General features: G+C 42.4%; 1 protein-coding gene across 1 annotated transcript; it reads right to left on the reverse strand.

Moving 5' to 3' along the window:
- Positions 1-259: 259 nt before the first annotated feature.
- Positions 260-7,649, reverse strand: LOC311214367 (protein phosphatase 1 regulatory subunit 3E-like). Its single transcript, XM_084294907.1, is given in 2 exon segments — positions 260-7,308; positions 7,311-7,649. Coding segments are annotated over 2 exon segments (1,002 nt in total). The 5' UTR covers positions 7,459-7,649; the 3' UTR covers positions 260-6,454.
- Positions 7,650-12,825: the final 5,176 nt, after the last annotated feature.

Genomic DNA, 12,825 nt, shown 5'->3' on the forward strand with positions numbered 1-12,825 from the left:
TTGTACTTTAGGAGACCAGACTTCCAACCCAACTCAGCATACAGCAACTTCCATAGAGATATTCTCAACAGAGACTGCTTGAAGACATGCAGGCTTGAAAACTGGCCTGAAATGCTGAATATTTGTCATTGGATGTGCAGGCACATCACCCAAAGCATTCCTCTGTGCACTATGGATGAATCAGAACATAACAGTTTGTCGGTTAAAAAAGAGGTTTATATATGCTCACAATTTGTATCATTAATCTTTAATGACAGCAAGAAGCTACAGGTTTATAAATATATATTTTTTCATAATTGTGACAACCAGTGACTAAATGCAGTTTTGGTGGAAAATAATCCGAAATACTGTAAGGCTAGGTAAGTTACAAGGCATTATTAGAAAACGTCAATTTTGAACTTTTGGTGATATCACAGTATTGTTACAAATATTAGAAACAAACATTACTTAGTGAAATACAAACATTGCAGAAGAAACTGCAACCAAAAGTAACTTACTCGTAAAGTTTACAGTTAAGAAACAAATTCTTATTTTTTTTTTCCAACAAAGTCAAGGTAAATTGAAGAAACAACAACAAAAGCTTGCGCTTAAGGAGCCCACTCTTGAACAGACAGCATCTCCATTACCAAGAGAAATAATTTACCACTGTGTGGGAGGAGTTAGGTTTGTTTAAACCTCTTCAAGATCCTTAATTTTTTTGTCACAGCAGTTAGCTTTCCTGCACTGCAACATGGATCCCAGTCCTGATCAACTTTAAAAACATATATATATTAGCTTTCTGAGTTTAAAAGTATAATACAATTTGGTTTATTTCTAAGATACAGGAATATAAAATTTTAAAACTCACAACACTAACACAGTGTTTTCTCCTGGAAGGTGACTAGAGAAAAGTATAACGCACGAGACTTGCATAATTGTATGAAATATTGTCTTGCTACTGTTACTCAGAGAATGCTTATGATTTAGTGAAGTCAGATTGCACAAAAAAGAGCCTAAAAATATAACACCATTTAAGACATAGTTTCCTTAATGACACTTTAACAGAATATTCTACACACAACACAATGATACAGCAACCACAGCAATCAAGTCAATCCCTAAAAAAAACAGGTGCACCATAATATTGCATAGAAAGAAATCCCTGGTATAAATACACTCGCACGGGAGACTAGGACTTTTTTTCCTGCCTTACTTAAATCAATGGACATAAGTTTTTAAAAAGCACATCTCACATTTGACATTTTTCTTGGCTATATTCTTTGGAATTACTAGTGCATATGTTATTTCAAGCACAGTTTTATTCTGCATGCTATTGTTTAATATTAAAAACAAAAACAAACAAAACCGAAAGGAAAGCTGTTTGCTTACCTCCCCCTAAAAATGAAATGTAAAATGTAAAATTATTGTCTAATGTTGCGTAACAATACAATCAGACCTTTCTCAAAAACAGAAAGCTCAAACAAAACTCAGTAACTGAATGAAGAGAATATCCACACAAGATAGGAAACTCCTGGGTTAAAAAACCTCTCTGTAAAATAATTTAAAAGCAGTATTCAAAAGCTGGATACAGACAGAGTAGAACCTCAGGAATAACCAGTAGTTTAATTCACTTTGATTATGGAAGACCTACATTCAAGTCCATACACTGATTAAAGAAGTACTCTTACCACCTACCTATTTTAGGACAATCCTCTCATATAAGCTGAACCTGAGAAATCCTTCCTATTGAAACACATACGTTTCCCTGAACACGGTCCATTTTGAAAAATGTCACCATCTTTCATTAAGAAATCCTGATCCGCTCTACATAAGGCTTTTTTTTTTTCCACTTTACAGCAAAATTGACTAAGTTTACTTCCTATGTTAAACTACATATGCTCGTAAAATGTTAATTTCAGTGTTGAAAAAGTTTTTAATTTCAGTAGGTAATCCTTCCGTATATTCAGAACATGTACACATGAAGTGCATACAGGAAACAGAATTACAGATGACTTGCCAAAAGGCCATGCAGTATATAATTGGAAGGTAGATGTCATTCTCTGTAGATATTCTCTATAGTGAACACTTTAATCCCATGATACAAACTGTGCAGCGAGATTGAGTCCATCTATAAGTTTCAGCTATATGCATTATGCAGCATCAGGTAAATAACAGTAAAGCTGTAAAGACGATCATGTCTACACAAATAAATTTAATAAAAAACTAGAACTTCTGGTTTCAGATAGAATATATATTTAGAGTATCTGTGTAAGTGGTGAATATATACAATAAATATATTCTGTTATATTAACTATAGTCACAGTTTTTTTTACCTAGCTAAATAATTTCAGAGGTGTACCAGGAAGACGCGGTTCTGACAGTAACTCCTTTCACTGTAGTATGGGAAAATATGATCAAATTCTTCTGGCTGTTAGAGGTGCAGGATTTCTGGCACAGTTGAAAGAGTGTCAGGTATCAGAACTGATTATTAGGTTTTTAGTATAAATTTCATTTTAATGAGAAAGCCATTGCCGGACTTTTGGTGGGAGCGTGAAGGAACAAATGAGATTTCTTCCTAGGAAATGTTGAAAGGCACATAAAGATTTCAATATATATTTAATAATATGCTAAAAAGCAGATTCTGAGTATTTCCGTCGGTTACTTTATGTTTAAAATATAGAATTAGCAGATGGTTTGCCTGTTGGCGCTTCAGAAAAACATTTCATGTATCTGTAGAGATCACACACGTGCATGAACAGACAGCTGTTCGTTCAAGTGATGCATCTTCCCCTCACACATGCTGCAGTAACAAAAAGTGTGCACTTGCTCTGCTATTTAACATGATACCGAGGCACACACATTCACAACAAAAAGTTATTTGCAAATGGTAAAAGGAGAAAATAATTAATTAACCTGAAGTAATGTACATTTATTGGAAATGAGTATAACATTTCAATTATTTTTAGGCTAGTGAATAGTAATGTGGTTAGCTAGCTGAAATTCAGTTTACAGTCACTTAACTGTTTTGATCCCTGCTAGGACTTCTGTTGTTTAGGGTAGATTTCACAAATATTGCCCTAAGAGGCATGGAATCACATGCAAAAACTCTATCAGCTTAAATGTGCAACAGCCAACATGAATGTGTAGCAGACACACAGTACGATTTGACTTACTGCAGGAAGTATCACTGCTGCACATAACATAAGATGGCACGTTTCATAAAGCTATGACTCTGCACAATAAATGACAAGACAGGTTTTTACACCTCCAAAGACATAATGAATGTGATTATGAATAATTCACTTAAAAGTGAAGTACGCTGCCTAAGGGTTATTGCCTTGCCTACACCTTCTAGCATCACTTGGAAAGGAAGGTTGCATGGGCTTTCTCCATGCAAATAGAAACAACTGAGCTGTCATTTTTTCCAGAAAAAAAAGATTGGCTTGAAAAAATTGTATCCTGAAACATAATTCAAATATTTTACTTTGCCTTTTAAAGTTAACTTCGTGGAACGATGTTCTTTAGAAATGTGTTTAAAAAAAAATTGTCTTGCTCCTCCTTCCATTAAAATGACTGATGTCCTGCCAACTTGAGAAGGACCCTGTTCAGCACAGGTTTTTCTCCTCAAAGTTATCACTTATGTAGATTGTAAATTCTATTTGGGATTTTAATTTTATTTCATTTCCATTTATCACAATGCTTCTAGCAAACCCCACCTAAATAGCATCAGAGTGAAAACTAAAGGACTGGAAACCATACATGGATGCTGCCAGTGGAACAAGTACTCGCAGTCAGTGCACCTAGACATGTTTTTGGAAATCTTGAGAAGAAATTAATGTGATAGAAGTGAAACCGTGTAATCAAAGCAGTGCAGCTTCAGCACATATCACTGATAGGTTTCTGTTAAAATAACTCACACTTCTTCCACAGACATCATCAGTAGCATTCTCCAGTCAAAGCTGGCCGGGCCAATCTCACCTTTCAAGGCTTTCAATGTAGGTGTTTTTAAGTGCTCCAGAAGACTAAGTCTTCTACTGGAGTTGAACGTATATCGCTGATAATCTGTGATCAAGCTCAAGCCCATAAATTTACCCACGAAATCGAGTGTTGAACTAAACATTGGCTTAACTGCTCAAAAGCTCAGGAGTCTGCTTTCCGAAACATTCTTCCGGTGTGCCACATCTTCAAAAGGTTTCATATTCAGATGTATATTGGACTGAGGGGTTAAACGTTCATAAACAAAGTTTATGAACGTTTGGCGTTCAGGCCAAGCAAAAAGATGTTTTGGAAAGCTGTAACACGTACGTAAGAAGAAGTTTGGCTGCATTTCCACCGTATTTCAAAGTGCTTTCAAATGGAGACAAGTTCTCTTCCTTCTCTCCAGTATTAAGGCTCTCATAACAAACTAGGTTTAACTAGAAGACACTTGGGCTTTCTTTATCAAACATGCTACTTAATTTGCTTTAATCATGAACAGTTTAGGACCCGAGTTCTGCAGTTCTATCTTTATAGATGTGTGCTAGCGATACATAGGGTTACTTCAATATAAGATCAGGGCCTTAATATTCTAAAATGTGAAATACTCAGCAGGTGCTGACAGTATGTTTCTTTTATATTCTATTTCTATAAAGATCACATTGATGAGAAAACTTGTTGGGGAATTAAAACGAAGCAACCAATACTACAGGAAGGTTACAGTTGGTATGATTTCTATTAAAGCAGAAAAAGCAGTAGAGAGAAATAAAATGAAATTATCTTTTCCCATCAACTTGCCAGACCATTTTATCCAGAATTCACAGGTTTAATTATTCTGACTCAACCAGACCCTCAGGAGACAAAAGTGCCCTCAATTTCCACTGAAGTTGAAAGGTTCCATAAGAACCTGGCATTAATCAAGCTGTTTGGGATACTTAACCCTCACGAGGAACACGAAGAATACAGAATTACATTTCATTCCTAAACAATCTACAAAAGGTCCAAAATGTTGAAGGCCTGATCCTACAACCCTTCATAACAGGAAGATGATACCAGCGTTCGTTCTGCCACTCTCAGAAGTCATCTTTGTAGAAGTCCCTCACCTGCAAACACAAACGTGCCTAAATCCTGGAAAGCCAGCACCCAGATTTGGCACCAGCACAACCTGTATTCAGCCAAACTCCTGAAAAAGAAAGTTAAAAAAGGAAAATGCTGTTCCCTGCTACTAACATCCAAAATAGATCTTTGAAGGCAGAAGTCAACATACTCTGCAATTTCAATGTTTTTTTTTGATACCTCTCTACTTCTATGCAAAGATACTACTTTTCCTCAATCTGACTGACTAAACATAGCTAGCTTTGTGAAATCTGCCACTTTCCGGAATTATTCTGAAAAATCTAGGACGTTTTGTTTTGCAAAAGGCAAGCTCCTGCCCTGATACCTTAGCGTAACAACTCCAATTAGCCTGTTAACAGAAATAAAACTGGAAATGTTTTGGGATGCAAACCACAATTATGGATTCAGTTCCTGTCACCTCTAATTCTTTGGTGCAACTTCAGGACTACCCTGCCAACCTGGCCACGAGCAGCTTTATGGGAACAATCCTACTGAAACCACCATGACAGACCTTTACAAGGTATCATGTGGATTTTAACACAAAATGCTTGCTTTATAAAACCTGTTAGTAGGCTGTATTTCCATTAATACGTGACACTATTTCTCTTAGCCTTTTTCTAAATATGCATGAATGTATGAAACAGGGTTCAAAATTTTAAAACTTGAATCTTTGCTACAAACCCATCAGCCGTTTTTTCAGCATGAGAAATACAGCCATACCTGGGGGCATCTGCTTTGGGGTTCAACACCACCATCTGTCCCCTGCAATTAACAATTAACACGAGTGACCGCGTCCACGTGGACACTGGGGTCTGGGGGGCTCTGGGAAGGGATGCAGCACCTCAGCGGCTGAGGAAAGAGGATGGGTGCCCAGGGCAGCGCTGCCGGTGTTTCCAGAACCCAGTGCTGTGGGCACAGCACCCACGAAGATTTGTTTGCACCTGTGGATCCTGATTTTCACTGATAAGTCCCACAAATATTGATGGCCTCCCTCCCCTCATTCCGGCCCCTCACCATGCAGCAGCTTTGGTCAGGAGCTCGAGGTGCAAAACCCGGCAGTGTGCCGGCCATGCTGCTGCCATGGGACCGAACATCTCGCACCCAGCCTTCGCCCTGACCGGCGCCTGAACCCTTATCCCCATGTGGTGCTACCATGATAGAAAAGAGAAACAATTTATCTGTAAACGGAATCGAAAAAAATATCTTCTGGTGGCTTACGAAGAAGCTTCTGGAAGGGTGGGCTGGGTGGGACGGCGGGAAGGGTGAGGTGAGGCGAGGTGAGGTGAGGTGAGGTGAGGCCGGAGGGTGCTGGGGTGTCTCTGTGAGGTGAACCCGGGCGCCGCGGCCGCCCGGTGAGGCGAGGCCGGAGGGAGCGGGGTCCCCGTCAGATGAAGTGGATCCAGGCGGTGCTGTCGGGGTCCTGCGGCGGGCAGAGGGCGGCCGGGGAGGGCGGGCGGCCCCGCAGGCGGTAGTTGCTGCCGCCGTTGTTGTCCCAGTACTCGGCGCCGGCCACGCGGTAGCGGACGGCGAACTCCAGCGTGGCGTCGGCGGCCACGGCGGCGCCGAGGGGCAGGTGGAAGGCGAAGCGGTCGGTGCCGCCGTCGGGGGGCCCGTGGGGCTGGTAGGCGGCGGGCACCTCGGCGCAGCTGGCCCAGCGGTTGAGCGTGTAGCGCACCGACACGGCCTTCTCGTAGGCCAGGTTGAGGACGCGCACGGCGCCGCGCAGCCCCGCCGGCTCCGGCCGCACCCACTCCAGCCTCACCTTGTGCTGCCGGACCCGCTCGGCGAAGCCGGGGCTGGCGCCGGGCTGCGGAGGGAAGAGCGGCTCCAGCAGCGGCGGCGGCGGCCCGAAGAGCACCGGCTCCAGCTCGCCCAGCGCCGGGGGCTTCCTGGTCTTGAGCAGGTCGGCGGGGCGAGAGGGGGGCGGCGGCGGCGGCACCCGCGGCAGGTCGGCCTGGCAGAAGTGGCGCACGGAGGTGAGCTCCAGGCCGAGCGAGTCGGCGAAGCGAACCGTCTTGCGGCGGGCCGGGCTCTGCTGCAGCGCCGGCCGCAGGCTGCGGTCGCCGGGCGTGGGCAGCGACTTGGCCCGGCGGCGCTGCGTGGGGCTGGGCGGCACGGCGGGCACCGACGGCTCCCGGCCCCGGGGCGCCGCCGGGGGCTTCTCGCCCGCCGCTTCCCGCACCGCGGGCGGCGGTGGAGGAAGGGGAGGTGGAGGTGGAGGAGGATGAGGAGGAGGGGGGGGGGGGGGTCGCCGTCGGGGCTGCAGCCGCCCTTGCACTGCTCGGCCAGGCTGCCATAGAGGCAGGCGCTGCAGCTGAAGTTGCGCGGCAGGTAGAGCCGGGGCGGCGGGGCGGGCACGGCGCTGTGCAGGGAGCCGGCTTTATCCATCGGGGCGGGTGGCTCGGGGGGCTAGCGCCCTGCTCGCCGCCTCAGCCCGGCGGCCTCCCCGCTGCGGCCGGCCCCGGGGCCCGCCGGTGGGTGCGGGATGCGCCGCCGCTCGTCATCCTCCGGCCCCCATCGCTCCCCGGCCTCGCAGCGCAGCCCCGGCTGCTGCCACCGCCCTGCGGCTGCCCTCGCTCTCCTCCTCCTCCTCCTCGTCTTCTTCTTCCTCGTCTTCTTCTTCCTCCTCCTCCTCCTCCGCCTCCGCGCTGCGTTCTGGGTCTTTCCCGGCGGCTGTCAGGCGGCAGCAGGAGGCGGGCAGGATTCCCCGCTTACGGTTCATTGCGGCGCTCTTCCCCGTCCGACCCGTTACAGAAATAGCTGCTGAAAGGAAGAGGCAAAAGGCTCTGGCAGATTAGAAGGGGGCGATAAGACACGGCTGGCTCGCGAGCCGGAGCCCGCAGTGTACATTTAAAGGAAGAAATCCGGCTAATCCGCTACAATGCGATTAGGGTGCATCTGCCGAATAAAATACACCTGCCAGAGCCCGGCTGCTGATTGCCATCTGTAGGAGGAACAGCTCCGGTCTAGACGCGGAGAGCTGCTGCTGAAAACACAAGCAGCGTTTGTTCTTTTCAGGAGGTTATTTAATAATTGCCAGGCAATATTCAAATGAATTAGATGTAATGAAAACCAGAGCTGCTGCAGGCAGTTCAAGGAGCTAAAAGACTAGTTTAGCAAGCCGCTTCATTCCAGTCTTTCCGTAATCTGGTGCTCATTTTTAATTAGTAAATTGCATTAAAAGCAATGATCCTGCCAAAGGCTGAGCCTGAACTGTCTCGACGTCTGATTCTCATTTAACTTCTGAGCAGGAGCTTTTACACCTTCGTCATTTTATCTGCAGCACTTGCTGTCCCTTTGCAAGTCTAGGCAGTGGAAATGCGGCTGATGGGATTACCAATGGGACAAGTGAGCCCGATAAGGACCAAGAGTTTAAAAAAAGCCACCAGGACACAGGGAAAAGCTTCCTGTTGTCTCATATTAAAGCTATCGGCTTTAATTCCTTTCTTAGTAAGTAAGAAAATAATTCCTATGTTATTTCCACTGAGTCCCAAATCTTTTTAAGGACACATGGTTCATAAGTAGGGAATCAAAAAGTATGCCCAGCAGTGTTAGATTTGACACCATTATACTTCCCGATGATTTGTGGTGGCATTTTCTTAAATTCACAGGATGATCACAATTTTTGAAAAGTCAAACAGTAGCAACATAAAGAATTACCTCTGAATTCACTAGCTCAGGATCTTAAAACTGTCTTATGTGTCCTTTAACTCATACTATAGGAAGGATTCATTAGGCCACGTTTCCATGCTTCCCTCACAAAAATGAGCATTTCAAGAAAACGTGAATTCATGCTTGGTTTTCATCTGCTTACATTAATTTAGGGGAGAAAAGGAACTGACCCGAATAGCTGTTGAAACAGGCTTTAAGGCTGCATCCTTTGAAATGTTTTTTAGTAATTTATCTGTCACAATGAAAACACTTGACACTTTTTTTTTTGCTAATGTTAACTTCACTTTTAAACCACTGGACAGTGAGAACTTTGCTTCTTCCATTAATGTGTAAAGTCTGTGTGTTTTTAAACTCTTGTGAAACTATCAGAACTAATAAGCTAAAGTGGCTTAAACCTGATTTTGTATAGGAAGGGTTTTCAGTCGGTTTTGGACATGTCTGTGGTATATACTGGCAACAAGACTGGGGTAAGCTGGTTTCTGCTGTATTTTACACAACAGGGATGCCTTAGCAGTGTTCAGCTTCCCCTCTTCTGGTAACTTTAGTTGCCTAACTTCTTCTTATCATAAACTTGTGTAATACTCCTGGTTTTGTGGCTTTTTCAAGCCACTTGTTGCAGCCCACAATCTTGGTAATATTTCGTGGAAAAACAAAACAAAACAAAACACAACAACCAACTCCTTTCTTCACAGGTGATTGTTAGTTGTGTAGCTCATGTAACTGAGTTGAAAATGTAGATTCCCCAAAGTTACTAAACCAAAGACTGGCATAAAAAGTGAGAAAATCCTGTGGTAAGAATACAAAAAAATAATATGGTAAGCTTTGGACTAGCCAGGTCATAGCACCATGAGATGCAGATGGATAACCACATAAACTGATTCATGTCATGAGAATACTTCAGAAATTTCAGTTCATCTTTTTTTTTTTTTTTCCTGTCTCTTTTTTTTCTTTTTTTTTGCAAAAGAAGGAGAGGGAGACTTCATAGAAATGAATGCCCACTGTAGAAAAAAATCACAGAATATCCTTGTGGAGTAGAGTTAAAGAAACCCTTTTACAGGAAATGGGAATTAAATGGTAGCTAAATCATTAAAACATCAATTTGCCAGCTAATCCTGGAGATGCTCAAATTTTCACCTGTGATTTCCCCCAGTGACCTGAAGCTCTGGCACACACAGGCACCTCAGCCTTGTCTCTCTTGAGCACTGTCACCACAAAAACTCCACCAGGATCTACAGCAGAAGTATTTCTCACTGTAATTTTCTCGATCTAAACATTCTGCTCATGTTGTTCTGAATGTACCATACGGGTTGTGCTGCTGTTTTTTTATGCATTTGCTCATTTCCAAACAGTGAAGCTGTGGGGACATGCACCACATCTTTCACTTCTGAAGATGTCTTTATTACTAGGCTGGCCTTGCTCTTCTATGAATTTAAGAAAGATGTGGTAAATTAAACAGTTTCAGGCACTGAAATTTAACAAACATACACAGAAATTCCCTCAGATAGTCCATAGGCTTGTGCTGTTATGTGGAAAGTGTGGCAAGAGTTTGTAATGGGAAGCGTCAGACACCTTCGCTTCTAACAGGAAATTCTTTCAGCTTTGCCTACTGTAAATAATTGTACACAACAAATGCTAACATTCTTAGAAGTGAGCAAGCACTACCGCATATGCAAAAACTATGGCTTAATATATGCAGTGGTAGGCACCCGTACACCACCCCCTCTCTATCTCAATTTAGTTCACAGAATTACAAACATGTAAGTTTAAAAGTCTGTTGTTTTACATTGCTAGCTACATTAAGTATCCTGGTTGCTTTTCTAAGTATTAACGTCAGCAGCAATTTGATAATGAAATAATTAGTTCTGACATAGCTAGCCCTTCCAAAGCAATACCCTCTACTTTTCACTGGAAAATAGTATTTTTATGACAAGCCTATTTTGAAGGTTCCAGCAGGAGTAGATCAGTTGTCATGTAAATCGTAGAGCTCTGCAGTGTTGCTCCATTATAGCGTAAGAAAAGCAAAAGGTCTTACATTAAAATTAGTCTCCATTGACTTAGAAAATGGCAATCAGGTGTTGTTTTTACTCCTACTGCCTCCTCTCCTTTTGCAGATTTAAATAGCATAACTGTAGAATAACATTTTGTCATAATAACATTGTCCTACTAACTTTTGGTAGACCAATCTCTGCATCTTCCAGCAGGCATCAAAAATTTTAAAGACAGCCTCTTGTTCCGCCTGTGTAGCACTGAGTGATCCTGACATTTCCGCAGTGCCAAACTGCATTTAAAATCAGCCCGATGCCTGAGAATTTCCAGCTAACCAAACAGAACCCGGTCCTCACTTTTATTACAATTCAAATGATGTGGAAAGCAAAACTGATTCAAATCACTGAAGGCAATGAACTGGGAGCTTTCTTCTGTTGCATTTATTTATTGTCTTGACTCCAGGTAATCTAGGAGAAAGCAGATGCTGGTGCTGGGGAGCATTAAGCAGAACCACGATGGAACCATTAATAGGGGAGGAGAGTCTGAGTGCTGGGGCTTATCCAAAGTGGCCACTGTCACATGTCTGCTCCAACTTTCCAGAACAGGTTTATTTTTAGTAATGAGAATTGTAGGGAGATAAAATGGATGTAAAGGCGAAGTGCATTATGATTACATCAGCTTTTGAGATGAAGTTGTGACTCAGTACGTGAATTCAGAAGGTCAGCTTCTACTCTCATTTACATCTGTGCAGCTCTTCTGATGCTGATGAACTATGTAGGTGTTACACTCAAATATCACCCAAGAATTTAATAATTTTGTGACTACATGAATCTGGCACTGATATTTACATTGACAGTTTGCAAGCCTTGAATGCTCCATTTGTTCTGCATGCATATATTTAAAAAAAAGATCCCCCTACACCATTTAATGTTAGTGAGTAACTCAGACCTCTAATTTTCCCTGAGAAAATATCTTAGTCAAATCTCAGAGAAATGCCAGATCAGAACTGGGTAATACACCTGAGTAAGGCACAAAAACACTTAAGTATCCTGTTAAAGAACAATGATATTGATCTTTAATAGCAAATATTACCTTCTCTTAACCAGGATGTGCATGCAGTCTTTAACTATGAGGATGCAAGCTGTGTGATTCATGGAGTTGTATCCAGGATGTTTGGTCTGGGAGATCGGTGAATGTTTTCCAAAGGACTGCATGTTCTGACCAACAGAGCTCTGACACTTTGAAGGGTAACTTTGTGGCTGGTTTGTGGGTTGCTTTTTTTCCTTTCTACTTTAAATATCAAGATCCAAAGAAACCTATAGTAATAACAAGAAAATAGAATACTAAGAGTTTACCTCAGTTCATGACCTTGTGAATCTGCCTTCTGTACGTCTTGAAGCTCACACACAATTTTATTAGTTAAGCATTAACCACCTCTGTTGACTTAAGTGATTGGCTTAAGACTTCAGGAAAGTGTGTAAGCTGTAAAGAGCCCCACATTAAGACTGCAATGGAAAAAGCAAATTTAAAAAAAAAAAAAGGATCTGTCATTTTTCAGAGAAGATGATAAAGAGCATTCTACTTAAAGTATTTTTTCTCATATGAATAGTTGTACTCTTTTTAAACAGAGTGTTTGTTTTCAACAAGGATAAGTAACAGCAGTGCTGGGACTCTTTTGGTCCTAAAACTTTTAATGTAGATTTTCATGAAAATACCTGAATAAATGCACTTCGGGACGTCCCCAAATCCCATTTTCTGCTAAGAGTATTGGCAACTCAGTCTTAATGCTGTGCTATAAAATAAACACAGGACTGTTTCTAGCAACTGCAAATGGTCTTAGTAGTGCTTGCTAATGATTTTAGGAATTAAAACATGCACCTCACATCCTTGATTTTAATTTTTACATCTTTCAAATTTAAAGGTCTGTTGGTCAGGCAGCAATTCATTGTAAAGTGATTAATTGTAATAGATTATTTAGATTCATTGTATTGTAAGATCAGTTTGTCTCCTCCTTTTCTATTTGTTTCTTCATCACTTTTTCTTTCATTTCCTCTATTTGGCCCTTTCACATCCATTTTCCTCCGGCACACAACTCTT

Source organism: Netta rufina, assembly GCF_964035555.1.
Source record: "Netta rufina genome assembly, chromosome: 13".
Taxonomy (NCBI): domain Eukaryota; kingdom Metazoa; phylum Chordata; class Aves; order Anseriformes; family Anatidae; genus Netta; species Netta rufina.